Source organism: Oncorhynchus mykiss, chromosome 6 (assembly GCF_057628025.1).
Source record: "Oncorhynchus mykiss isolate SJ-2025 chromosome 6, ASM5762802v1, whole genome shotgun sequence".
NCBI classification, from domain to species: Eukaryota; Metazoa; Chordata; class Actinopteri; order Salmoniformes; family Salmonidae; genus Oncorhynchus; species Oncorhynchus mykiss.
The window spans coordinates 68,234,719-68,262,650 of NC_143027.1; the positions used below are offsets into that span (position 1 = coordinate 68,234,719).

Here is a 27,932-nt window from a genome sequence, read left to right on the forward strand (position 1 = left end):
GATTGGCGTTGACAATAATACTTTTTTTTATACCGTTTTTCGTGAATTTCTTGGTACCAAGAGCTAATATTGTCTACTATAAGTTAATTTATATAAATTGTTTTTGTTATGGAATAGCGCGTGCGGCATGTCGGACACATTCATTCCATTAGCAGCAAGCTATCGCTGCCTTTTCGTGGTGGTGGACAGGTCTCGACTAAAGGGTCAAAATGGGTGAATATTAACAACCCGAGTGTTGCAAGAAACCTCGCGGTTAGTTAGTTGGACCCACTGAGGTGTGTATATATGACCTGGACGTGTGCTTTGTGCATGGTTTCGGTATCCTCATTAGTGCACGCACTCTAGTCAATTTGCGTATTTTCGGGAAAACAGAATAGTATGTAGCTAGTACGCTTACGCGCGTTATAACGAGGTTAGTTTACGGGAGAAAGCCAGTGGTGCACGCCTGCACTAACTGGGTTGAAAACCACCATTGTTTTTTTTTTGTTTTTTGCATGTCTCGACATGTATTTCAAATCCATGGCGGTATAAATGGCTATGGTAATAATAGCACAGCCTGCCCTGCACCTTACCATATCTACTACTATACTATTCTATACATAATCAATGACCTGCATGTTGTGTCAGTACAAACCTTAAAAATATTATTTGGCTACGTTCAACATTAATCTCTTCACAGATCTGTAGATAAATATGGTTGCACTCATATCCCAGTCAACTTACATAATTAAATGTTCAATTTACACACTGAATAATATGGTGATTTTACTTTTATGCATGTTTCACCTGTTGCCTTATCCTTTGGTTTCATATAGATACTCCATACATGAATTATGAAGTATCATAAGGATCCATAATATGCTAATAGATGTGGTTTGCATTTTGCGTTTGAAAAGTTGTTGACAGATGTTTATCATAATCAGACTTAATGTTCATGGTATAACTTATACCACCGCATTATGTGGTGCACAATCATTCAGAACCGACTTGTGATTTGTCTGGGTTTCAATGACTTGTGATTTGTCTTGGTTTCAATATTGTGTAAATAGTTTTAGATTATATGCAGTGACATATCAGGAACTGAAGAACATGGACGGTTCTCTGTGGAATTACAACATTGGGAAAGTCATGACTGGCACTTTTTTTAATCTAATGGGCATCATATGAAAAATATAGAACCACTTAGGTAACATGTAACCATAGCCTAGTCATAAATTGCAAAATGCCACCACCTAGGCGTATGTTAATAATATCAGAAAATACGCTACAGTATATTTGTTGATTCTCAGCACAGTAATCTGCTGTAAGGCCAGTGTCCCCCAGTGCTACCCCCAAACCAGTGTGAAGGAATGCGGCTCTGGATGACATGGATCCATACGTGGGATATCACTTCCCTATTTTGATGGGCATAAGTTCCATCATCAATACATTGACTTGATGTTTTATGGTCAACATCAGACATTGTTATGGAATAGTGCAAATACATTTAAAACATGGAAATAATTGTTTTGCTTCGTCCTTTTTTATTACAGGGGAACTGTTGGAACTCCCTTTATGAGATGACAACGAATGTAGTAGTATTTTGAAATACCATGGAAGATGCAGATTTTGTAATGGCCATTTCCATGTTAAAGGACCCATGAGCACCAACATGTGAAGTTTATAGGAGCACATCAAATGTGATGTCAAATGAAAATTCAGTCTATATATGTTTTTTAAATTAGGGCATATACATTTTTTTCAGCTATTTTCTATCTTAAATTTTGGAAAAAGCAAAGGCTTTGATTTCCGGTCAAACAAAGGGGTCTTAGAAGACATGTTTTATTTTTATTTAACCTTTTATTTAACTAGGCAAGTCAGTCAAATTCTTATTCACATTGATGGCCTACCCCGGCCAAACCCTCCTCTAACCCGGACATCTGCCCAAAAAAAGTCTTAAAAGTTATTAGAATAACATTAAAACACAATATTGTTCAAGTTAAGACCCTTGCCAACTAATAGCAACATTTTATATTTAATATTGCTGAAGGAAAAAAGAAACCGCACACTGCTCTTGATAGTATCACTGATATTTAATAAGCTTACGTATCGGCCTCACGGCCTTCGTCAGAGCTGTTGTGAATTGTAAACATTTTTGACCCTTATGTAGACCTAGCCCCTCCCACATCCGTTCTACGCATCGAATGGGGTTGAAGGCAAAGGGAAAAACATAAGTGCTACCAAATATATCAATATGAATTTCATAAATATTACAAATGTGTATAAATAAGACTTATGAAACATGTCTCTAAAATCACAATGAGAACATAGCAAGTTTACATTAGTCATTGGGTACATCATACGAAAAACAGAGAAATCTTAAATAGGCACATAATTCATGTTCAAATTCTCAACATAACATACATAGGCATTTCATCATTAAGTCCTTTAGGAAATAATGTCTGGAGGGTGAAAATCCAAAAACATCCCCTTCTACTCAGAATATTATTGATATCACCCTGATATCTTAGCTTTCTCTATGCCACAAAATCTAAAGGTAGAAATATCATGCTTCTGGTCATTGAAATATTTAATATATAATATTATATATAATATTTAATATTGCTGAAATTATTTGCCTTCTGTAAGTTTAAGAAATATTGCCTAGTGACTTGTCTTTCTGTTTCAAAAACCCATACATGTTTAAAATGTGTCATTCTGTAACAAAATCTATAACATAATGACTGAAAAAGCAATAACAGAATGACTGCGATTGCATTGGATAAATTGGGAAATGATACCACAGTTGGTTCACCTGCTACTATCCTTCCTTCCACTGGCATACTGTCATGTTCAGCTCATAATTGTGAAAAGTCTGGATGACCTCTCTCTCTCCAGTTAATGTCATCTCTCCCGGCTCTTACTGACACCTACCTATGAGCCCCCTCTGTTTCCATTTACTGTAACCAGCGAAAATCAATCACTGAGCACCAGACATGCATGGACATTGAAAAGTAGTTACATTTTAGACATCTGTTTCACAAGTTTAGACAGCACATTGCAGTACAGTAAAGAGAAGTTGAGTCTATATCAGCACAATACAGCACTGTACAGTAGAGTAAAGCACACTAGAGTACAGTATAATGCACTGAACGCCACTCTGCTGTACTTTACTGTGCTCTACTATGATGTCCAAACTTGATTAGTTCAGATTCGGTCTTGTCCGTACTAGAGGTCGACCGATTAATCGGAATGGCCGATTTAATTTGGGCCGATTTCAAGTTTTCATAACAATCGGTAATCGGTATTTTTGGACACGGATATATATATATATATATATATTTATTTATTTATTTATTTAAACACCTTCATTTAATTAGACAAGTCCGTTAAGAACACATTCTTATTTTCAATGACGGCCTAAGAACGGTGGGTTAACTGCCTTGTTCAGGGGCAGAACGAAAGATTTTTACCTTGTCAGCTCGGGATTTGTTTTTGCAACCTTCCGGTTACTAGTCCAATGCTCTAACCACCTGCCTTACATTGCACTCCACGAGGAGCCTGCATGGCAGGCTGACTACCTGTTACGCGAGGGCAGCAAGAAGCCAAGGTAAGTTGCTTGATAGCATTAAACTTATCTTATAAAAAAAAACAATCAATCTTAACATAATCACTAGTTAACTACACATGGTTGATGATATTACTAGTTTATGTAGCGTGTCCTGCGTTGCATATAATCGATGTGGTACCTGTTAATTTCTCATTGAATCACAGCCTACTTCGACAAACGGGTGATGATTTAACAAGCACTGTCGTTGCACCAATGTACCTAACCATAAACATCAATGCCTTACTTTAAAATCAATACACAAGTATATATTTTTAAACCTGCATATTTAGTTCATATTGCCTGCTAACATGAATTTCTTATAACTAGGGAAATTGTTTAATTTCTCTTGCTTTCCTTGCAAGCAGTCAGGGTATATGCAGCAGTTTGGGCCGCCTGGCTCATTGCGAACTGTGTGAAGTCCATTTATTCCTAACAAAGGCTGTAATTAATTTGCCATGCTTGTACATAATTATGACATAATATTGAAGGTTGAACAATGTAACAGTAATATTTAGACTTTGGGATGCCATCTGTTCGATAAAATACGTAACGGTTCCGTATTTCACTGAAAGAACAAACTTTTGTTTCCGAATTCGAGCATTTTAATGACCAAAGGCTCGTATTTCTGTGTGTTATTATGTTATAATTAAGTCTATGATTTGATAGAGCAGTCTGACAGAGCGATGGTAGGCACCAGCAGGCTCGTAAGCATTCATTCAAACAGCACTTTCGTGTGTTTTGCTAGCAGCTCTTCGCAATACTTCAAGCATTGAGCTGTTTATGACTTCAAGCCTATCAACTCTCGAGCTTAGGCTGGTGTAACCGATGTGAAATGGCTAGTTAGTTAGCGGGGTGCATGCTAATAGCGTTTCAAGTGTCACTCGCTCTGAGACTTGGAGTAGTAGTTCCCCTTGCTCTGCATGGGTAACGCTGCTTCGAGGGTGGCTGTTGTCGATGTGTTTCTCGTTCGAGCCCGGGTAAGGGGGAGGAGAGGGACGGAAGCTATACTGTTACACTGGCAATACTAAAGTGCCAATAAGAACATCCAATAGTCAAAGGTATATGAAATGCAAATCGTATAGAGAGAAATAGTCCAACAATAACTACAACCTATAACTTCTTACCTGGGAATATTGAAGACTCATGTTAAAAGGAACCACCAGCTTTCATATTTTCTCATGTTCTAAGCAAGGAAATCGTTAGCTTTTTTACATGGCACATATTGCAATTTTACTTTCTTCTCCAACATTTTGTTTTTGCATTATTTAAACCAAATTGAACATGTTTTATTATTTATTTGAGGCTAAATTTATTTTATTGATGTATTATATTAGATTAAAATAAGTGTTCATTCAGTATTGTTGTAATTGTTATTATTACAACAAACAAAACAAAAAATAGGCCGATTTTAATCGGTATCGGCTTTTTTTGGTCCTCCAATAATCGGTATCGGCGTTGAAAAATCATAATCGATCAACCTCTAGTCCGTACCAACCAAATGTGGTCTTGTTTGGGGGGAGGATATTAGAATAATAGCCAATGTGTAAAATAATAACCGAACATGCAAAGGAGGATATTGCATTTTTATACCTTTTTTGTGTACCTATTCAGGATACATCACAATGAATACATCACAAATCTATAATTATTAGGGATGTGCATCTTTCCCTTTCAAGACGAGTCGATACACTATGTATACAAAAGTATCTAGATACGTATGTATGTGGACACCCCTTCAAATGAGTGGTTTCGGCTATTTCAGCTACACCCGTTGCTGACAGTTGTATAAAATCAAGCACACCGCCATGTAATCTCCATAGACAAACATTGGCAGTAGAATGGCCTTACTGAAGAGCTCAGTGACTTTCAATGTGGCACTGACACAGGATGCCACCTTTCCAACAAGTCAAGTTTGTAAAATTTCTGCCCTGCTAAAGCTGCCCCAGTCAACTGTAAACTGCTGTTATTGTGAAGTGTAAATGTCTAGAAGCAACAACGGCTCAGCCGCCAAGTGGTAGGCCACACAAGCTCACAGAACAGGTTCGGAAAAGCCCCCTTAGTTCCAGTGAAAGGAAATCTTAACGCTACAGCATACAATTACATTCTAGACGATTCTTTGTAACAGGCGCTCCTTGTGTCACATGTGCCGAATACAACAGGTGTAGTAGACCTTACAGTGAAATACTTACTTACATGCCCTTAACCAACAATGCAGTTTTGAGAAAATACCTACAGTTAAAGTCGGGAGTTTAAATACACATTAGCCTGACATATAATCTGAGTAACAATTCCCTGTCTTAGATCAGTTAGGATCATCAATTTATTTTAAGAATGTGAAATGTCAGAATAATAGTAGAGGGAATTATTTGTTTCAGCTTTTATTTCTTTCATCACTTTCCCAGTGGGTCAGAAGTTTACATTAGAGGTCGACCGATTCATCGGAATGGCTGATTTAATTAGGGCCGATTTCAAGTTTTCATAACAATCGGAAATCGTTATTTTTGGGTGCCGATTTGCCGATATTAAAAAAATATATAATACATTTTTATACCTTTTTTATTTAACTAGGCAAGTCAGTTAAGAACACATTCTTATTTTCATTGACGGCCTAGGAACGGTGGGTTTAACTGCCTTGTTCAGGGACAGAACAACTTTCACCTTGTCGGCTTGGGGGAACCAATCTTGCACCCTTAGTTAACGAGTCCAACGCAATAACGACCTGCCTCTCTCTCGTTGCACTCCACAAGGAGCGCCTGTTACGCGAATGCAGTAAGCCAAGGTAAGTTGCTAGCTAGCATTAAACTTATCTTATAAAAAACAATCAATCATAATCACAAGTTAACTACACATGATTCATGATATTACTAGATATTATCTAGCGTGTCCTGCGTTGCATATAATCTGACTGAGCGGTGGTAGGCAGAAGCAGGCGCGTAAACATTCATTCAAACAGCATATTCGTGCGTTTTGCCAGCAGCTCTTCGTTGTGCGTCAAGCATTGCACTGTTTATGACTTCAAGCCTATCAACTCGAGATGAGGCTGGTGTAACCAAAGTGAAATGGCTAGCTAGTTAGCGCGCGCTAATAGCGTTTCAAATGTCACTCGCTCTGAGCCTTCTAGTAGTTGTTCCCCTTGCTCTGCATGGGTAACGCTGCTTCGATGGTGGCTGTTGTCGTTGTGTTGCTGGTTCGAGCCCAGGGAGGAGCGAGGAGAGGGACGGAAGCTATACTGTTACACTGGCAATACTAAAGTGCCTATAAGAACATCCAATAGTCAAAGGTTAATGAAATACAAATGGTATAGAGGGAAATAGTCCTATTCCTAAAATAACTAAAACTTCTTACCTGGGAATATTGAAGACTCATGTTAAAAGGAACCACCAGCTTTCATATGTTCTCATGTTCTGAGCAAGGAACTGAAACGTTAGCTTTCTTACATAGCACATATTGCACTTTTACTTTCTTCTCCAACACTTTGTTTTTGCATTATTTAAACCAAATTGAACATGTTTCATTATTTACTTGAGGCTAAATTGATTTTATTGATGTATTATATTAAATTAAAATAAGTGTTCACTCAGTATTGTTGTAATTGTCATTATTACAAATACAATTTAAAAAATCATCCGATTTAATCGGTATTGGCTTTTTTGGTCCCCCAATAATCGGTTTCGGTGTTGAAAAATCATAATCGGTCGACCTCTAGTTTACATACACTCAATTTGTATTTGGTAGCATTGCCTTTAAATTGTTTAACGTGGGTCAAATGTTTCGGGTAGCTTCCCACAATAAGTTGGGTGAATTTTGGCCCATTCCTCCTGACGGAGCTGGTGTTTGTAGGCCTCCTTGCTCGCACACGCTTTTCAGTTTTTCCCTCAATTTTGATACGGGATTGAGGTCAGGGGCTTTGTGATGACCACTCCAATACCTAGACTTTGTTGTCCTTAAGTCATTTTGCCACAACTTTGGAAGTATGCTTGGGGTCATTGTCACAAATGGGTAAGACCCATTTGCGACCAAGCTTTAACTTCCTGACTGATGTCTTGAGATGTTGCTTCAATATATCCACATCATTTTCCTGCCTCATGATGCCATTATTTTGTGAAGTGCACCAGTCCCTCCTGCAGCAAAGCACCCCACAACATGAGGCTGCCATCCCGTGCAAAATGGCTTAAGGACAACAAAGTCAAGATGTTGGAGTGGCCATCACAAAGCCCTGACCTCAATCCTATAGAAAATGTTTGGGCAGAACTGCGAAAGCGTGTGCGAGCAAGGAAGCCTACAATTCTGACTCAGTAACACCAGCTCTGTCAGGAGGAAAGTGCCAAAATTCACCCAACTTATTGTGGGAAGCTTGTGGAAGGCTACCTGAAACATTTGACCCAAGTTAAACAATTAATGCAATTCTACCAAATACTGAGTGTATGTAAACTTCTGACCCACTGAGAATGTGATGAAAGAAACAAAAGCTGAATTATGTCATTCTCTCTACTATTATTCTGACATTTCACATTCTTAAAATAAATTGATGATCCTAACTGACCTAAGACAGGGAATGTTTACTAGGATTAAATGTCAGGAATTGTGAAGAACTGAGTTTAAATGTATTTGGCTAAGGTGTATGTAAACTTCCGACTTCAACTGTACATATCTATACATGTCGGTGAATCGTTACATTCCTAATAATTATGCATTTCTGTATAGTACAAATCAGGGACCCAGATGTCATTCTGTTATTAGGTGTTAATCCACTTCACATCAAAGTTGAAACTTCATTATTTCTGCTGTCATTTGAATTGTAAATCAGAGTAGATTAAGAGTTTTTGGAGAACTTGGTCACGAAAACTGAGAGATTTTACTGTCATTCTGTTGTAAAGTTTTCTATCTGTACTGTTCTTCAAGTAAATGTGTTTTTGTAACATTGTCAGTGGACATTGTGGAATGTAGTGGTTCTTGTGCATAGATTTTTATGGTTTGTTTATTAACTTTGCAATCAATGTTTGTTCTTTGGCATGCATATTAAGGTGAAAAATCTGTTATGGCATCATTCTGTTACCATGGAATTGCCCTAATGTTACCTACAGGTTACCGTCCTGAATGGTGCATATTACACTTGACTGGGTGAGTACAGCTAAATGTTAGTACAGCCTGAGTGATAGATGATACCTATGATCTACATTTGCAGATCTGGCACAAAAGTAAATGCTGCCTCCCATGGAAAAGATCTGTCCTTGGCTTGGTTCTGGTGGTGCTGGACTGCCCTTTGGAAAGTTACGATGAGAGCTTTGCATGTCTCTCGAGTCAGTGGGAGACTGAGGATTGATTTGGCAGTTGATGTCAACGTTGTAAACAGAATTCCCCATGGTGTTGGTGGGGTTATGATATGGGCAGGCGGTGCACAATTGGCCCAGCTTCGTCCGGGTTAGCGGAGGGTTTGGTCGCCAGTGATGTCCTTGTCCCATCGCGCACTAGCGATTCCTGTGGCGGGCCGGGCGTAATGCACGCTGACACTGTCGCCAGGTGTACGGTGTTTCCTCCGACACATTGGTGATCTGGCTTCCGGGTTAAGTGGGCATTGTGTCAAGAAGCAGTGCGGCTTGGTTGGGTTGTGTTTCGGAGTACGCACTGCTCTCGAACTTCGCCTCCCCAGTGTCCGTACGGGAGTGGAAGAGACAAGACTGTATCTACCAATTGGATACCATGAAATTGGAGAGAAAAAGGGGTTAAAGTGTTGGTCCTATGAAACAAAAGATCCCAGAAATGTTCAAGACTCACAAAAAGCTTGTTTCTCTGAAATGTTATGCACAAATGTATATCCCAGTTAGTGAGCATTTCTCCTTTGCCAAGATAATCCATCCACCTGACATTTGTGGCATATCAAGAAGTTGATTTAACAGCATGATCTCTACACTGGTGCACCTTGTGCTGGGGACAATAAAAGGCCACCTAAATGTGCAGTTTTGTCACACAACACAATGCCACAGATGTCTCAAGTTTTGAGGGAGTGTGCAATTGGCATGGTGACTTCAGGAATGTCCACCAGAGCTGTTTCCAGATAATTTAGTTATAATTTCTCTACCATAAGCAGCCTCCAACATCGTTTTAGAGAATTTTGCAGTACGTCCAACTGGCCTCACAACCGCAGACCACATGTGGGCAAGCGGTTTTCTGATGTCAACGTTGTAAACAGAATTCCCCATGGTGGCGGTGGAGTTATGGTATGGGCAGGCATAAGCTACGGACAACGAACACAATTGCATTTTATCGATGGCAATTTAAATGCATTGAGATACAGTGACGAGAGCTAGAGCTGCTTGCTTTTTCATGACTCTTCTTCTTTTTGGCTAGAAATGCAAAATCTTAGGAGAGAGTGAGATTTGAATATGCAAATGTTTCCTTGTGAACCAGTAGAAGGGGTTGTCTGAGTAACACGGAACCCAAACCGGCTATGCTCGTGCGCAAATGTATTTTGTCCCCCCACCCCAAACACGATCACGGCACGCAGGTTCAAATATGAAAACAAACTCTGAACCAATTACATTAATTTGGGGACAGGTCGAAAAGCATTAAACCTTTATGGCAATTTAGCTAGCTAGCTTGCACTTGTTAAATAATTTGTTCTATTTAGCTAGCTTGCTGTTGCGAGCTAATTTGTCCTGGGATATAAACATTGAGTTGTTGGAAGGAGGGGATGAAATCCAAACACAATGAGGATAGTCTTCAAAGAGAATTAAAAATTAGCTTCACGGGCCTCCCGGGTTAAGTGGTTAAGGGCGCTGTACTGCAGCGCCAGCTGTGCCATCAGAGTCCCTGGGTTCGCGCCCAGGCTCTGTCGTAACCGGCCGCGACCGGGAGGTCCGTGGGGCGACGCACAATTGGCCTAGCGTCGCCCGGGTTAGGGAGGGCTTGGTCGGTAGGGGTGTCCTTGTCTCATCGCGCACCAGCGACTCCTGTGGCGGGCTGGGCGCAGTGTGCGCTAACCAAGGTGGCCAGGTGCACGGTGTTTCCTCCGGCGCATTGGTGCGGCTGGCTTCCGGGTTGGATGCGTGCTGTGTTAAGAAGCAGTGCGGCTTGGTTGGGTTGTGTATCGGAGGACGCATGACTTTCAACCTTCGTCTCTCCCGAGCCCGTACGGGAGTTGTAGCGATGAGACAAGATAGAAGCTACTACAACAATTGGATACCACGAAATTGGGGAGAAAAAGGGGTAAACATTTTTTTTTTTTTAATAATTAGCTTCACCACCGGCAAACATGAGACTGTTTTCAGGAGTGCAGAATTTTATAGAAATTTTCACCGCTACTGTCGAAGGTAGAATTTCTTTGTCGTCTTGGAGGTCCTTAATTGCGTTTTGGTGCGGTTCTATATCTTGAGTGAAATTTCCTGTCTATTTTTGTAGGGAATGCAATCATAAGACGTTTTTCCATTTTTACACTAGTCAGCATTTTATTATCAGGTTTGTTTTTGCCAGATTACTGAATGACTGTCTTTGGATGGGCCCACAAACAATCCCCTGCATTTTGGTTAGCCCTTAATTTCAATTAAACTAACAAATAAAGGAGGAAATTTAGGTATGTGGTGAGGACCCCTTAATGGATTAATTCCCACCAAGCATGATAAGATATTGTTTCTATTCCCCCTCGTTCTCACCTTCCTCTCAAGGACCTTTTGGAATTCAGTTTAGAGTTGGTTTGTGCTTGGAGCGAATCTGATACAAACCTGCGACGCAACAGAACAAGCATTGTGGCTTGATTTCTGTGAACACATCACATTATTTGAAGATTAGATTGGCCTGTAAATTCAAAGGCAACAGAAGAACACTTAACAAATGTCAGGAATGTCATTTGAAAATGTGTTACGGGTCATTTTTTGTTTCTGGCTCTGTGCTTGAAGGACATTTTTATTAGTTTATTTTAAGTGACATTGAAGGGAGGTAGGCCTACTATCTAGAGAAGTTGTTTTTTTCTTTCGTTTTGTGTGTATGCCTTGTCCTGATACACACACTCTACCCTTTCCTCGTTGTTGAACTTGTTAAAAAATGTATGCAGTTTTGTTAGGGCTGTCCCCGACTAAAAAAAATCTTAATCGGCCGAGAGTCCTCTGTTCTTTCGACCAGTCATTTCTGACTGAAAAGTTCTGTTACTGAAATCACTAATTTGTTTAGGGAAACATTCCCTTTTCCCTTAACCCTTGCTATCTTTACATGATACATGTATGCATCGCAATACATAGACCAATAGGGCCTGACCTATAGCATATCATCACATCAATAAATTGGTTGTAGCAAACTCCGATCACCATAACACATATTGCAGCAAAATGGATGCAGAGGACATGACAAACTCTAAACGGGGGAATGTTTATTTACTGGTTGCTCGGGAGGTAAAGGGGAAATCAGATGTGTGGAATACATTTTGACTAGTTGTGGAAAATACTGGAGATCAAGAGACGCCACTAAATACATTCTAAGCGTAGCCGAGAGTATGTTGTAATGTTAGATTTTTTTGTAAAGCCTTTTATTACAGTAAAGACTAAAAACAGTCACATGCGTTTGTGAATGCAATTGCCGAAATTGAATGGTTTATTTTCAAGGGTTGCTTTGTTTTATTTTATAACTAAAATGCTTGATTGCATTTCAAATCATGAATGACTCGTATGCTGTGTGATGACATGAATGATTGATACAGTAGCCTATACACAGTGCATTCGGAAAGTATTCAGACCCCTTGACTTCCACATTTTTGTTACGTGACAGCCTTATTCTAAAATGAATTCAATTGAGGGGGGAAAAAACAATTTACACAATACCCCATAATGACAAAGCGAAAATACATTTTGCAAATGTATTAAAAACACAAAACTGATCACAAGTATTCAGACCCTTTACTTTGTTGAAGCACCTTTGGCGGTGATAACAGCCTTGAGTCTTCTTAGGTATGCCGCTACAAGCTTGGCACACCTGTATTTGGGGAGTTTCTCCCATTCTTCTCGCAGATCCTCTCACGCTCTGTCAAGTTGGATGGGGAGCGTCACTGCACAGCTATTTTCAGGTCTCTCCAGAGCTGTTCGTTCTGATTCATTTCCGTGCTCTGGGTGGGCCACTCAAGGATATTCATAGATTTGTCCCAAAGCCACTGCTGCGTTGTCTTGGCTGTGTGCTTAGGGCCGTTGTCCTGTTGGAAGGTGAACCTTCGCCACAGGCTGAGGTCCTGAGAGCTCTGGAGCAGGTTTTCATTAAGGATCTCTCAGCACTTTGCTCCGTTAATCTTGCCCTCGATCCTGACTAGTCTCCCAGTCCCTGCCGCTGAAAAAAGTAATAAGTATTATTATTTGTATTTATTTTTTATAAATATAACCTTTTATTTAACTGGGAAGAGTCTTGGTGGTTACAAACATCTTCCATTTAAGAATTGATGGAGTCTACTGTGTTCTTGGAACTTCAATGCTGCAGAAATGTTTTGGTACCCTTCCCAGATCTGTGCCGCGACACAATCCTGTCTCGGAGCTCTACGGACAATTCCTTCGACCTCATGGCTTGGTTTTTGCTCTGACATGCACTGTCAACTGTGTGACCTTTATAAAGACAGGTGTGTGCCTTTTTCAAATCATGTCCAATCAATTGAATTTTCCAATCAAGTTGTAGAAACATCTCAAGGATGATCAATGGAAACAGGATGCACTTGAGCTCAATTTAGTCTCGTATAGCAAAAGGTCTGAATACTTATGTAAATAAGGTAATACTGTTTTTATTTTATTTTTTATTTTTTTATAAATTAGCAACATTTTCTAAACCTGTTTGCTTTGTCATAATTGGGTGTTGTGTGTAGATTGAGGAAAACAATTGAATCAATTTCAGAATAAGGCTGTAACGTAGCAAATTGTGAAAAGTCTGCGGTCTGAATACTTTCCGAATGCACTGTAAGTATTTAAACAGGCCTAAGTAAGTTAAGACTAAACGGGATGCTCTCTTAGGCCTAGAGCGTGTCCAATGGTGGTTCTACAAGGCTGCCTTCTAATGATAATAACATTACTTATTATAATGATCATCATAATAGTAATAATAATGAGATCAAGAAAAGGAGGGTTATTATAATTTATCTGAAAATGTAATTAAGTAATACCATAGATGCCGTTCTAACAAAAAAAAAAAAGTGTAAAGCCTTCATTACAGGATAGCAAATATTTAAAAAAAATATATATATATTTAAGTCCAATTTGTGAAATGGTCTATCTAATTATCCGACATGGTTGTGGTTGCGTGATGCTTGGTGCTCACGGAATCAGTAGGCTATTAAACAAACACTCAAATAGGCAACAGAAGCAGGATTTCTTATTTCTATAGATTATATATGGATGATTTTATGAAGCCAGGCACATTTTAACAGTTAGGCTATTGATTATAGACCTAATTAGGTTGGGGTTTATTAATGTTGCACCATTGTCTTTAACCATATACAATTTCAGTAGCACATGTTTTAGAGTGATGTACTGTTACGGCCTGCACAATGGATTAGTCCACTCAGACGCGCAAATCAGACAGTTGTCTTGTACACCATGGTTTTAGTGTTTGCTACTGCTCGACTAAAGACATTTTGGTCGACCAACAGCATGTCGACTAAATGAGGTCAGCCGTAATTCGTCCGAATTAATGCAGTTGGGAGACCCACAACATTCCTATGCTTGGGAGTATTTGCACACTAACAAGGTGCCAGTTAAAAGGGAGGAAGGTGTGTAGAAGATTATGCTTTCAGCACCCGATGGCTTGTACTTTATTATTTTTTTAAATATATATATTTTTATATAGAGCTGTACACTGACAATCAGTTAAGCCTGTACTCACTGAGTTTTCACCAGCCATGAGTCTGTGTCCTGAAAAAACCTCTGTGTGGGTAAATGGTGACTTTCAACGTTTGACTGACTAGAGTGGAGCTAGGTCTCGTCTTTGGTAGTAGCTATATTTAACAGTTGACCTACTGTCTTTAAATCTTTGAAAGTTATGTTAGATCTGATTTATAGGCCAGTTGTTATGAACTTTAACTCCCAGTTGTGCTATTCAGTTGAAACTCTGAACTGTAGTGGACTGTATCTGCTCCACACTCAATTTGGTGGCTGTTCTGATGGTATGTCAGGCTTCAGTTTAAGATTCACCATCACCACTCTAGTGGAAGATTATGAGATCCGAGAGGTTCAACAGGGTTGGATGTCTGCTCGCCGTTGGAGGGTTTACCCACGTTGATAATTCAGAATAGCACAGCTTTTATACTCCAGCCTTCCCCAGTGTCAGGCCACTGTCTGCGGTTGCTGAGATTTAGAGGTGAATGTCAGGCAATCCTCTTTCTCCCTGAAGCAGCCATATTGAGGCAAGATGGTGGACAGTGAGCAGCCAAGGCTGCCCCTTCCTGGTGGCCCTGACTGTTGTTTACGTTCAGTAGGGGGAGTGCAAGAGGGGCCAGCTGGGGGGGGGGACACAAACAGTCTGCTCTGCTGCCTTTGGTAATCAGGGTGCTTTTCAGGAAAAAACGATACACACAGTCCCTATTAATGTAACATTTTAGGTTTAGTGTTTATTATTTCATATCATATTACCAGTAATGGTTTTCGAATGTTGATTTGTGTTTTGACTTACTCATCTTTCTCAACGTTTCAAAATGATTTATTAAAAGGCTGAAATAAGACCCGTTGTGTGGTAGATGTAGGCACATTAGTTCATTCAAGGGTTTCTGAACTGGGTAGCTACGGGTAATTTAATACACGCAGCAGTTAGCTGCTTAGTGCAGAAAGGTTGTTGTGAGAGACAAAATCCGGCAAATATATACAATCAATCATGTAAATCTCAAGCTGTGGTGTTTGGTGCATGCCACTAAAAGAATTAGATCAGACATGTTGAAGTTTACCTAGTGCAACTTGGATATAGATGAATTAGGCCAACATAGGCAGGGTGAGTGGGTTCATCATTCAGAGCTGCGCTAGTCTACTGCCAGCCCAGGGTTCAACAGGATGTGTTTAGAAACCAGACTTCCTCAGTCTCAACGTACATTTATTGCATAGTAATGGGTCCATGTTTCACATGAAAATCACCAAACTCAGAATTTAGGGACAGGAAAGGATGGCTGTTCTATAGGAACACAAACTCAGACTCTGACCCACAGGAATTTTTTATTTTATTTATAATAATGTCAGAGGAATCTGTGCCATTGTTATACTGCAGGTTGATTTACCCTTAAACCCCCTTTGTAATGCCAGTCATCAACATTATTGTGTACCCTGCCAAGTGAGGTTCTACTCCAGACTAAGTGATTCTAGGCAGAGCTTGTTAAGTCATACTCAGGCTCTGTATGACCAGAATTTGGGGTATAATTGCTGCAGAACATTTAAAACTGGAGTAATGTGCAGTAAGGAGCTGGCAGGGAGAATCTAAATCCTGTCTTCCCCTTTCCCAATCCCCTCCCAGCTCCCCACAGCAACAGTGACTTAACGAGTCGCTCTCTCGGTACCTGCCTGGCCTTACCTAGAAACAGCTTAATGAGAGGAACCTGGCAGACCTGCTTATTATCAACACTGAGAAATCCTGGCATCACCTAGTAACAGTCCATTAAAGCTTACTTTCTCTGTCACCACTAATAACAGTCTCCTGATTCTGCCCTGCCCTGAGTAACCTAGTAACAGCCCCTCAGTCTGACTTGGCCCCATATCACACAGCAACAACCTGACATCTGAACCTAACCTTTACTTTTACTTAACAAGTAAGTAAGTCCTAGGTTCTGCCCCTTCATTGTAGTAGATGATCAAATAGGTCCAGCCTGCCTCATTATGACCAGTTCTTGCATTGATTCTTAGTAGTATGAGAGGCCATTGCATGAGAGCCAATTTACCATCTCCTACTATGTTGTCCAGGTAAACTGACTTGAATGTGGGCTGAGCCACACAGAGAGGGATTTACCATGTGGTTCATTTGGAGAAGTGTCATGGACCACGCACCTCTTGAGCTGCAGAATGTGTAGTCACACACACACACTGAGTGATAATTTTTAAAATTCGGCATCTCTCAACCTTTTGAGTTGTGTTGTGGTTCACACCAATATCTTGGCCTTGCCTCACGTGATATTTCTGAAGGCTATGGAGAGGAAATTGGGTCAATTCAGGCTATGGGTGTAGATGTGTGTTGTTTTTGAGTGGGCGGACTCAGCAAGGGCCACGATAATCTCTGACTGTAAAGCATTAGCAGCCTCTCCGCTCACTTCACTGTGAGGAACTGTAGCAGGCTGTCTGAACGATTGTAACCAACAGTCAGTGAGTCCGTTTTCTCTATTTGATTTTAACTGCCTGTCTGAGAGAGCTTGTCTGTCTCTTTATAGGTCCTTTGACTAATATGCTGTGGGATGAATTAATGATAGGTTGACTTTCTTTTCTGTGTTTCTAGCGGTATGACATTGCCTTGAGGTCAAGTCAGATCTTACGATACTTATTTATATGGATTAGGCCCGGGTACTGGATTGAAGTCCCCTCAATGACTGTCAAGGACTTTCTGAGGGAGGTGTTATTAATAGGCATTGAGTGCTATAGGACATTTATGTAGTGTCTGTATCTATTTTTACATAAGACAACATGTTCCTGGGATATATTGGTTATGACCAGGGAGAAGCGGGTGGGAGGGTTGTCTCATGCCTTAGGTTACAATGATTTATTAATAAATCCGGTTTATGCATGGTGCTCACGTTATACTTGTCATACTAATTTGTCCTATGTTTCTCTTTTTTTTTCAGTAAATCTGTACAGTCAAAGGTGGACAATATTTTGGTGAGTTTTCCTTGTCATAAAGCCTTTAACCACAATGTATGCACTGTTCACAATTCTTATACTTTAAGGTTGGTTTTTGACTTAAGGTAAGCATAAGGTAAGGTCAATTTTAGGTGTCTGAAATGTAATCTCTGTGCTTATCTCACCTCCTCGCCGGTGTTGTGAGACTGTTAGAGGATGAAGAGAAGCAGCATTGCCATCTACTCTGAATGTAGTAAACTATGTTTGACTTATTTATACCACACTTGATGTCAGAGCTGAAAGTAGCCCTGTTATGAAACAGCTATTGCTGACAAAATACTGCTCTGTCCTGTTGAATGATCTCACTGAAACTCCACTAACCCATTTAATCTTACTTCATGAGTCCTATAGTTATACTACACAGTATTTGGCTCGTAATGGTCTCCAGAAGATGGGATGAAATGATTTACATCTGTGTTTGGTGTTGTAACCAAACCAGTGGTCATGTCTCTTTGTCATCACCTCATATTTTTAGCCCTTTGTGTTTTTGCTCATAGGTTCTGGCCTTCAACTGAAATTCAGTCAACCACGGTGTGATTGAACATACATTATCATCTAAAACCCACCTTGACATACTTGAACATAACTCAGTCAAACTTTCACACAAATCTCCTATTGACATCTGCAGCACATGGCTTACCTGAAAGTTCAATATGTTTACGTGTGTTCACGTGAGGATTTAGCCTATGTACTGTAATGGACCAAGTATAGAAATATTTTGCATGTCAATAGAGATGGGTGCTATACAACACTAAGGTAAGATCCAGTGCATTGCCGGCAGGAGACTGAGCAGAGGTCAAGGCTACACTCTAGTTACTCTGGGAAACCTGTCAATACTGCAGGATGGGCTTCAGCTTGTCAGAGGTGTATCTTACCAACAGGTATGTTGAGGATAGACGGCTAGACCTGTCAAAGCAATCAAATCACCCACCACCACTGCCACATTGTAGCCTGCGTTTTGCACTCAGGCTACACATACAGTGGGGCAAAAAAGTATTTATTTAGCCACCAATTGTGCAAGTTCTCCCACTTAAAAAGATGAGAGGCCTGTAATTTTTATCATAGGTACACTTCAACTATGACAGACAAAATGAGAGAGAAAAAAATCCAGAAAATCACATTGTAGGACTTTTAATGAATTTTATTTGCAAATTATGGTGATTGCAAATTATGGTAATTATTTTTTTTAAATTTACAATTGGGTAACTTGGTGATCCAAGCTGATTGTTATTAAAGCATCACTTGTTAATGCTTCAATACACTTCCTGAGCTAAGTCTGATGCGCTAAGTGTGTGTGTGTGTACGTGTGCGTTCCTGCGCACTTGTGTGTGTGTGGCATTTGAATGAAGGGAGATCTCAGCTGAACTGGGCCCAAGGGTGTTTGAAGTAGTATTATGTTTCAGAGCCATGCAAATGCCACCTTGGTCTGTATATTCTGAATGTGACAGGATTAGCAATAAGACCCATTACATGCCTCCCTGCGGATGCCTTGTTCGCCTCTATCTGAATGTCTGTTAAGATGGGGAATCACTGAGGACATTTATCCCCAAGCCACCTCACCCTATCCTATGATTTCACTGAGCTGTGTAAAGACAAAATAGTTGAAGTGTACCTATGATGAAAATTATAGGCCTCTCTCATCTTTTTAAGTGGGAGAACTTGCACAATTGGTGGCTGACTAAATACTTTTTTGCCCCACTGTATAAGGAGGTCAACGGGTGTTTGTCCTCATTGACCTGTCTTGCCTCTCTCTCCTCAGTGAAAGGGGACCCCAATCCCAGTGGTTAAAGTCCTGTCTCGTGTAATGTTAAGTGCAGAATCCAGAATCCCTGGAGCCCTAAAGTGTCACACAAGTCTCCATGTTCATGGCAGGTGCCAGAGTCGGCAATACACGCATGAGTTCCATTGCTCCAGTCTGCTCCCGTGCTCCAGTCTGCTCCCGTGCTCCAGTCTGCTCCCGTGCTCCAGTCTGCTCCAGTCTGCTCCAGTCTTCTCCCGTGCTCCAGTCTGCTCCCGTGCTCCAGTCAGCTCCAGTCTGCTCCCGTGCTCCAGTCAGCTCCAGTCTGCTCCCGTGCTCCAGTCAGCTTTACGGCGCTAAATGTTGCGATCTCACATGCCACCTTGCATCAGTTACGCTCATTAAAGGTTAATGCCTTCAGTTGTATTCCACATGGGTCTTGTGTTTTTCAATTCCGAAAATACTTTGTTTTCTTTGCCTCTTAAGGATTTCTAGAGGACATGGGAAAGCACTAGCGTCTAATATTAACCGCTCTCTCTCCCTCTGTTTTCATTTACAGACTTTGAATGTGTCAGCGGTGGTGATAAGTAGAACACACATCAATAATGAAACTTGTGTTGATACACTGTGGTTGTTTCCTGCCTCAGACTGTGTCTTATGGAGATGTGAGAGTGGTCTCTGGGGAGAGGTGGCCGTTTTAGTCTTTCAGTGGAGTAACCCATCTCTGTGTGTGTTGAATCACTAATGCCCAGCCCACGCTCCACTATTAATGTCTTAGTAATATATATATAGTCTTCTACCATCAGGGTCTGCATGATGCATCTCTTTCTGGTGTCTGGCCTCATATCGAACTGGTTCTGTTCAGATGTCCTCAGTTATAGCTGCACTTTGTGTGAATATTCATTCACTGTAGAGCTTTGGGTTTAGTTGGAAGACTGAGGTTAATGGTTCTTGTGATGTGAGAGAGAGGTCATCTGCCAGGTGGTTGAGACAAAGTAGATCATGTACAGTAGCAAGCCAATGTAACCAGAGGCTTAACCCGTTAATTACCATTTTATCTCCCTGTGTGTTATCGTTTCCTCTAATAGCTTTCAATTTCTCTGAGCCTCAACACAACCAATCAGGGTTCCTCTCACGTCTAGCTCATTCTCCTAGATGGTATCAGACTCTGTAATAAAGTTGTCGGGTTGACGCCATAGCTCAGTTTTGCCGACACATAGCATAGCTAGTTGTGTAACTGCCATTTATGAACTTGTCTTTCACCCAACAAAAAGCTATAGTGTTGTTGTTGGCGTGAGAATACAACCAGGCTATAATTGTTCTGTTGATGTTGCTGGTACCGAGGGGACTGATATATGATTATGGATGGTGGTGGATGGGTATTTAACCTTGGCCGTGTGAAGGTGCAGGGGAGTGTAGACTGTGTGCTGACACTGACTCATTTAGGATTGTCATCCAAGTGTGGACCCTTGCCCTGCGAAGGGTGCTGTTTGCTGTAGTTTGTTGGGTCTTCTGACCCAGGCCAGTCAAAGTACAAATGGACTTCAGAGATGTAAGGTGTGTAGGTGGCTGATGTTGAATGACTGCAGAAGTGGGGCTGGGTAATATATGGAATTAATTTGAATGTATGTTTTAGCACAATGTTTTTATGAGCATTTCTTTTTGGTCTCGTCTCCTTCGATCCTTCAGTGCTGTGTACACTGCACCTTCACACTCGCCAGAGACACCAAGCCCCCCCCCCCTGCCACTCACAACAACAAAGCCGAAAGATCACTTAAACCTCTCTGACAAGCAGTTTCAACTTGCTATTTGCATTTTAGGTTTGGTCCAACAGAATTGATAGATTTCCCCTTCTAACGATAACCGTTTTATGTCTCAACTCCCAAAATTTAGAACAGAGCAGACCCTACTAAAACGAGAGTCTCAATGAACATGATTGTGGAAAATGTATGCTCAGTTTCTGTCGTGCGAGACATTGCGGTACCACCTACTGCTAGCAGCATTTTAGTCACATACTGTTATGTGCTAGATGTCTAGTCTGGGTTTTAAAAATGTTCAATGAGCATGAAAATACACATTTATATAAGGAACTGGCAACCCGTTCTCATTCTGAGAGATAAGCATCTTATCCAGGTAGGCCACTTGATTTTAACATCTAAACAAAGTGAACAGGCTATGTCGTTCAAACAGTTGGAGACGGACCGGAGGGTGTATTCATAACAGTTCAACTGTTCTACCTTGTTAGCAAGCAAATAGATCCAAGTACTCTAGACTTTAAATATAAAGATTAGCTGGCTACAATCTCAAGCACGTAGGCTTGTGCTTGAGATTGTTTATGAGACGTGTTAATTTTCTATAATGCCTGCTACCAGAATTTGGTCATTATGAGTGGATGTGCATGGTTCTGGTTACATTTGTAACAAAATTGGCATTTTCATAGACTTGAAATCCAGATCAATGATTATTGCAAAAAAAAAGGTAACTATTTTAATCAAATAATTCAATTATTAGTGGGTCTTATGGTTGTGGAAGGCTTAGATTTAGCCTAGATGTAATTTTACAAGCCCAGAATTCATTAGATTATTCCTGACTGTTTGAAATGCAAGGTATTTTACCTTTTTAATTGTACATCAAAGCTTATTTAGATAAAACAAATAAATAGAGACATATTGTGAATCGCCCATAATCGAGAAGATTTTTAGGCCATATCGGCCAGCCCAATACAGAAGACACAGGTCCTCTTCCCAAAGCCTGCCTAGCTACGACATAATTATTTCAATCACTATCACTTGCATGATGGGATAAAACTTTGATACTGAACTAATTACCAGCGGTAATGAAAGTAAACCATTGCCAACAGTGAGGGATCTTGTACTTCCAAGCAGTGATGACTACTGGTATCCATATTTCATTTTTTAATTGAACCTTTATTTAACTAGGCAAGTCAGTTAAGAACAAATTCTTATTTTGAATGACGGCCTAGGAACAGTGGGTTAACTGCCTTGTTCAGGGGCAGACTGGCAGATTTTTACCTCGTCAACTCTGGGTTTCGATCTTGCAACCTTTCGGTTACTAGTCCAACACTCTAACCAGGCTACCTGCCGCCCCAAAGAGTTGGGTAGGTTACTTTCTAAATGTAATCCGTTAGTTACTAGTTACCTGTCCAAAGTTGTAATTAGTAACGTAACTTTTGGATTACCCAAACTCAGTAATATAATCTGATTCCATTCTGTTTAAGATTACTTTCCCCTTAAGAGGCATTAGAAGAAGACAAAAATGTTGTTACCAATTGAACGACATCTATTGCAGGATAAATCAATGTTAAAGTTTACATAGCTGGCCACATATGGTTGTAAAGTTTTACTTTATGGATTGGTTATGAAGGCTTCTTCTAACCCATCGCTTTCTACTACATATAATAATACGATTAAATTATATATTTACATTAAAAACCAAAGTCTATCAGAATTCCAGTCATTCCAATAAATGTTATACCCCTTGATCTTCAAGAATAGGACTTGGAAGTATAAATTAGCCAAATTGTTTTACCTGAGCATGACCCCAGAACTAAGGAGTTATTAGCCAGCCCTACTCTGTTGTTTATGATTTTGTCATCATGGAGAACTGATTGGGCTCATTGATTCGAGTTGAAAAAGAAATGCTGTGCTCATGGAATGGCATGCTTTGAGCACTACCGAAGAGAAAAAAAGCAGACTTGTATTCCACAGGCTTGGATCCGCACTGTGCTGCTATTTTTAGTAGCAGTGTAATTCACATCAATACGCTATGTAGATATCAATATCCGTATTGCCGTAGACTAAACCACTGCTGTCATCCTTACCTACAAGCGTTTATTCAAGTTGGATAATCGTTGGATGCCCGACAGCAGTTGCACCATTGGAAGACAGCTTGGACTGTAGCCCGCAAAAGCCTGTTCCTGCTACTTTTCCGCGATCCATCACACATTTGGCGTGTCATCATGTGGTCTCAGGCTTGTCAGACTCGCTCAGGTGGAACGAACATAAACTTGCACCTTTTTTCAATACTGATTTGAATGTCATTGAGAAAACAAGTGTTTTTTTTGTTTTGTTTTTCACAAACATCCTTTCTGAATTTAAAAGTAATCCTCTAAGTAATCATCTAGTTTTTTTAAAAGTATCTGTAATCTGATTACAATATTTTTACTGTTAATTTAACGGATTACAGTTAGATGTAAGGGATTACAAAAAAAACTAACTGATTACATGTAATCCGTTACTCCCCAACCCTGTCCATATAAACATAGTTGAGTTTGTATTGGTCTTTCATTGTAGTCTGGTTTGAGTATTTGAAAAACATGGACTTGTCCTTACTTCCACTTTGGAAGTATGCTGTGTGAAGTAGTGGGGCTTGTCTGCCAGCAGCAGGGTGTGATGTCCTGTGCTCCGCCAGTGAAGGACCAATAGTAGTCATGGCTCCTTTGTCTGACAGAGGGTGTGTAACGTAGAGCAGCGTGTATGTTTACTCTCTTCCACTCCATGAGACTCTCCTTCTAAAAAGGAGAGTCCAGTTGGCTCCACGACGTCTGTCTGTGAGCCATTTTTATTCCCCCCCCCCATCGCTTACGCTGCTCAGTGGCTGATAACTTTAGCCATTGGTGAGCTCCCGTTCCCCTAGCAACAAAGAGGCGAATAGAAAAGACAGAGGGGCGAATGCGTCTATTCTTAGAAACCAATTGAACAGGGTTTGGAGCACTGTGTGTGTGTATGTACGCTGTGGCTATGTTTGATGTGGGCTGCTGACCACTCCGCTAGCAGAGGCCAGTCCAGGGGAAAGGGTTAACAAGGGGATTTCAGTTTATCTCAGTCTGCCGACGTTGTGCACAAACGCCCCCCCCCAGATCCGACTATGGCTGTCTGGCTCTGTGCACTCATGCCGTCAAGACATGTTTGTCAACATCTCTGTGTTGTGTGTGTGTGTGTGAATGTTTGTCCCCTCCTTGCTATGGCACCCAGAGCTTCTCTTTATGGTCATGTGTTGGGTATTTAACTCTTTTCCATAATGTTGGTGTCAGAGATGCTGCTCTGGACATTCAGGCTGTTTTGGCTGTCCACTGCAGTCCGCACCACAATGTAAAGCACTGGTCTGGTGGTCTGATGTTCCCTAGCGTTGGTGTCCTACAGCAGACACCATTTAAACAAAAGCTTGTTTACGTGAGCTTAACTGCCCGCTCCGCCCTGCTAGCCCCCGGATTAGGTATTCCTCGGATTATTGCTACCTCCGATGACTTCCTCTATGGGGGGTTGGTTGGGTCATTGAAATGCCATGGGACTGTCTGCATCCCTTCTGCTTTTAGATGCTGTCGTCGTGGTCCATCAATCGGTCTTTAATTAATAGTGCATTGAACTCACAGCTTCATGTTAAATTAACGTTATTCATTTAAGTGTTTGCCTCTGAATTCTTTTTGTAAAAAAAGAGAATAATTAGGTGCTAGTCAAAACAATCGTACCACATGTTGGTTACTGTTTTAAAACAGTGAATATTGTGTAGTAGACAGAGGCACCATGGCCCCTTCAGATGAGGATGTTTTTTATTTTGGTGCAAAAGCTCCACTACGGTGCAGCTCATCAAGAATCCAGAACATGATGTGTGAGCCTGCTCCTCCCCCTGCAGGGTCCTCCCGCTCCGTGTTGGAGAGTTGTGCCTGGAGCCAAAGTCTCTCGTCTGCCGCCTTCTACTCCAGCAGAATTTAAATCACCCTTGCCCCGCCCTATCATCTTCCCTATTCCCTTTGAAGCAGCATGTTGGAGAGGGCTGTTTCCTGTTTGTAGCTCTGGGCCCAGCCATCCTCCAAACACTGAACTGGGTTGGGTTCAACTGGCATTATCCATCGTAGTACTGGGGTAGAGAGAGGGTGAGATACAGATTGTGGTTTGTTTATTTTTTGTGTCTGTGTATTGTTTCACAGCTGAGCTTAGGTGTATGTGTGTTTTATATTTATTATGGGTCCAAAGCTTTTTACTATCATTCTTTGTCATTGTTTTATAGTGTAGTTTCTTGTTCTTTTTATTCAGTTTAGTCACATGATTTCTCAATTTGCAATATATTTGCCAATCGGTTGTGCAGGCAGACTTATTTGCCATTCCTTTTACCTCCTCCCTCAACCATAAAATGTTTAAATTCCCCATCAATCCACGGGGACTTAAGTGTGTGTGTGTGTGTGTGTGTGCGCCAGCACGTTTCAAAGCTTGTGTCTGTGTGATTGAGAGGGAGGTTTAAGCGAGAAACCGACAGTGAGTAAGAGTGCAAGCGTGATCCAGTGCTTGCTTGTTTGTTTACTGTTGTAAGTTGTACTTATCTGTGGCATGTGTGGCCACTTGCTGTTGTAGTGCTGCTAGTGCAATGCCCGGCGGGGAGTGGAGGTGGTCACTGAGCAGTGGAGATCAGATCATGGCGTGACACAGCCCCAAAGCCCCTCTGTCACGACATCTGTGCGACCCAGTGCTGCACGTGCCAGGCCCTCTGCCCCCACCTCAAAACCCTGAAAATACAAATACCAGATTTAGGCTACCTCTGTTTTGCTGGTGAATTTTTGGCATGCCTTCCAAAGTCACTCAGTGAAATAGCTTCCAAATACTGAAACGGTTTTCTCAGTTAATGTATGTTGATGTGTTGTAAAACATGTCATAGGGCTGTAGCCCAGCTACCCAAGTCGAAGGCGTCTGTGTGACACCCTAATCATCTGAATTCACATGGAAAAGTCTGCCTCCAGCATTATTTGACTAACCGCAAATAACTGTCTAAAAAGAAATGGAAAGTAATGAACTTTAAAATGCATTTTTTCCACCCCCAAAGACTGTCTGTTTGTTAGCTTAGCAGGTATCAGTGTTTGTTAAAGTTATAACACTGTCCCATGGTAGCTGCAACAACCCCCTCTGGATATTGCAGGGCTCCATCACCTCATATTTATCCTTATGTTCCTTCAAGGTCTTCTGTTAAGGGGTTTTCACATATAGTCCTCTTTAAAATAACGGATATCATATGTCTCATGAGGTCTTCTCACACTATTCAAACCACACAATCGAGTTATGAAGCTCTCTTAGCTTATAGATCACATTTCAAACAAATCTGAATTAAAAACTCCACACACATTTTGGTATTTCTGTACATCCTTGACAAGCGCTAAAATCAATATCCCAAAACAGTGTCCAATATCCAAAAACGGCACACTTATTTTCTGCGAACCTGCGCATCACCATCTTCTCTTTGTGGCACCAATGTGAGGATTTATGGCTGGGGAAACAGTGTTGCAGTAGTCTAGTGTGTGGTGCGGGAATAATGACAAGGGAACCTGGGAAGTTTAGTGTTCCAATTGCCCTACAAAAGGGAACTGGACAGTCGGAATTCTAGCGAACCGAACTCAGACCACACACTAACCCTGTCCCCTCGTTGGAAACATTTGTTTGATCTCATTAAGAGATTTCCTCATGGCTTTTGTCATTGTGGCAGGGATGAGGACCCCCCCCCCTGTGTTGATCTTTAACACCCTGTGGTATTTACTGCACACACACGTTTTAGAAACATTCAGAATCCAAGAGGTTGAAGGTTTTTGTGTAATTTTGTTTATCCTGACACTCGTCCACATTGATCTTAGCTCGAGCACTGTTTATCAGGATGCATCCAGGATCCTTCTGAACGAGACCTCATCAAGATCAGTGGTTCTCTCTGTGGCAATTTCCACCCCTTTCCCTCTCTTCCTGGATTTTGTAATCTCTCCTTTACATCCCTAATCTCATTTGCTGGATCATCCATGTTTTTGTTTTCTTGTGTGTGGGGAGGTATTTGTTCCTGAACATTGTGTTGTGTTTTTCACACACAGTTTTGAACTATAGTTCGAATAAGTTTGATTATATGTTAATGTATTTGGTCCAGTTGGTTTCACATTGCCAAATGTCAAATGAACTAAAACTCCTAAACGAAAACACGTGTCCATGCAAGTAATTTGTTTATTGGACAAAAAATATATGAACACGTTTGTTACACGTTTGTTATTAAATCCCTCCTCTTCCCTGTGCGCCGCTTTTACAGAAAGATGTGGAGACGTTTACAGACATCGAGAAACTCTACCTCTACCTTAAGTTGCCTTCTGGTCCCAGCAACAGTGAAAAAGGGTAATTTATCCTTTTTTTCATTTGATTGAACAACATTTGTTTTGTGTCATGTCTGCATGTAGTTCCACGCCATTTGCACATGACTTAGCCTGTTGTTCATCTTCCCCATTATCCATTAGCCTAGTAGCATAATATAGATGTTCTGCACCCTACCCCATCCCCACATCTACTACAATGCTTGTCAACATTAGATTGGACTGTTGTTATGTCAAACTCTGCTCGTTATGCTAAACTCTCTCCCTTAGAGCGCAAATAAGCTTTGGCTGTTTTTTTTAATTTTTTATCATTGCATTGATTGATTTAATATTGAATTCCCACTTAGGACTACCCGTTAGATGTGTGTTCAAATATTCTCTTTTTAATAGAAAATAATCTTTGGCATTTAAAAAAAACAAAAAAAACATTGATTTGATATTGACTTCCCACTTGACTACCACCTGTGTGTGTGTTCTCATTGAAAGTCCTTACTTAATAACTTATTAATAACATCTTTCCTCAACCCTTCACGTTTTACCTTTTAGCAAAATATGTAGATTTGTCTTCTCTCTCTCTAATGTATATTTGATCTGTTGTGTTTGTGTGTGTATATACATTCCAAATCGACCCTACCCCTACTCCCTAGGAATGTGTATCGATCT

The 27,932-nt window shown here is 40.7% G+C and overlaps 1 protein-coding gene across 7 annotated transcripts in view; it reads left to right on the forward strand.

The window, feature by feature from the left end:
* The window catches only part of LOC110526423 (DNA-binding protein RFX7), a 43,114-nt gene that overhangs the window by 720 nt on the left and 14,462 nt on the right, over positions 1 to 27,932 (forward strand). For 4 of the 7 annotated variants that reach the window (XM_021607391.3, XM_021607390.3, XM_021607392.3 and 1 more), the window contains exons 2-3: positions 17,352 to 17,385; positions 27,212 to 27,294. In XM_021607391.3, coding sequence (XP_021463066.3) covers positions 17,352 to 17,385; positions 27,212 to 27,294 — 117 coding nt within the window. Of the gene's footprint in view, positions 1 to 17,351; positions 17,386 to 19,278; positions 19,552 to 27,211; positions 27,295 to 27,932 lie in introns of those variants that run through there. The other 3 variants (XM_090238690.1, XM_090238689.1, XM_090238691.1) reach the window with 3 other exon arrangements.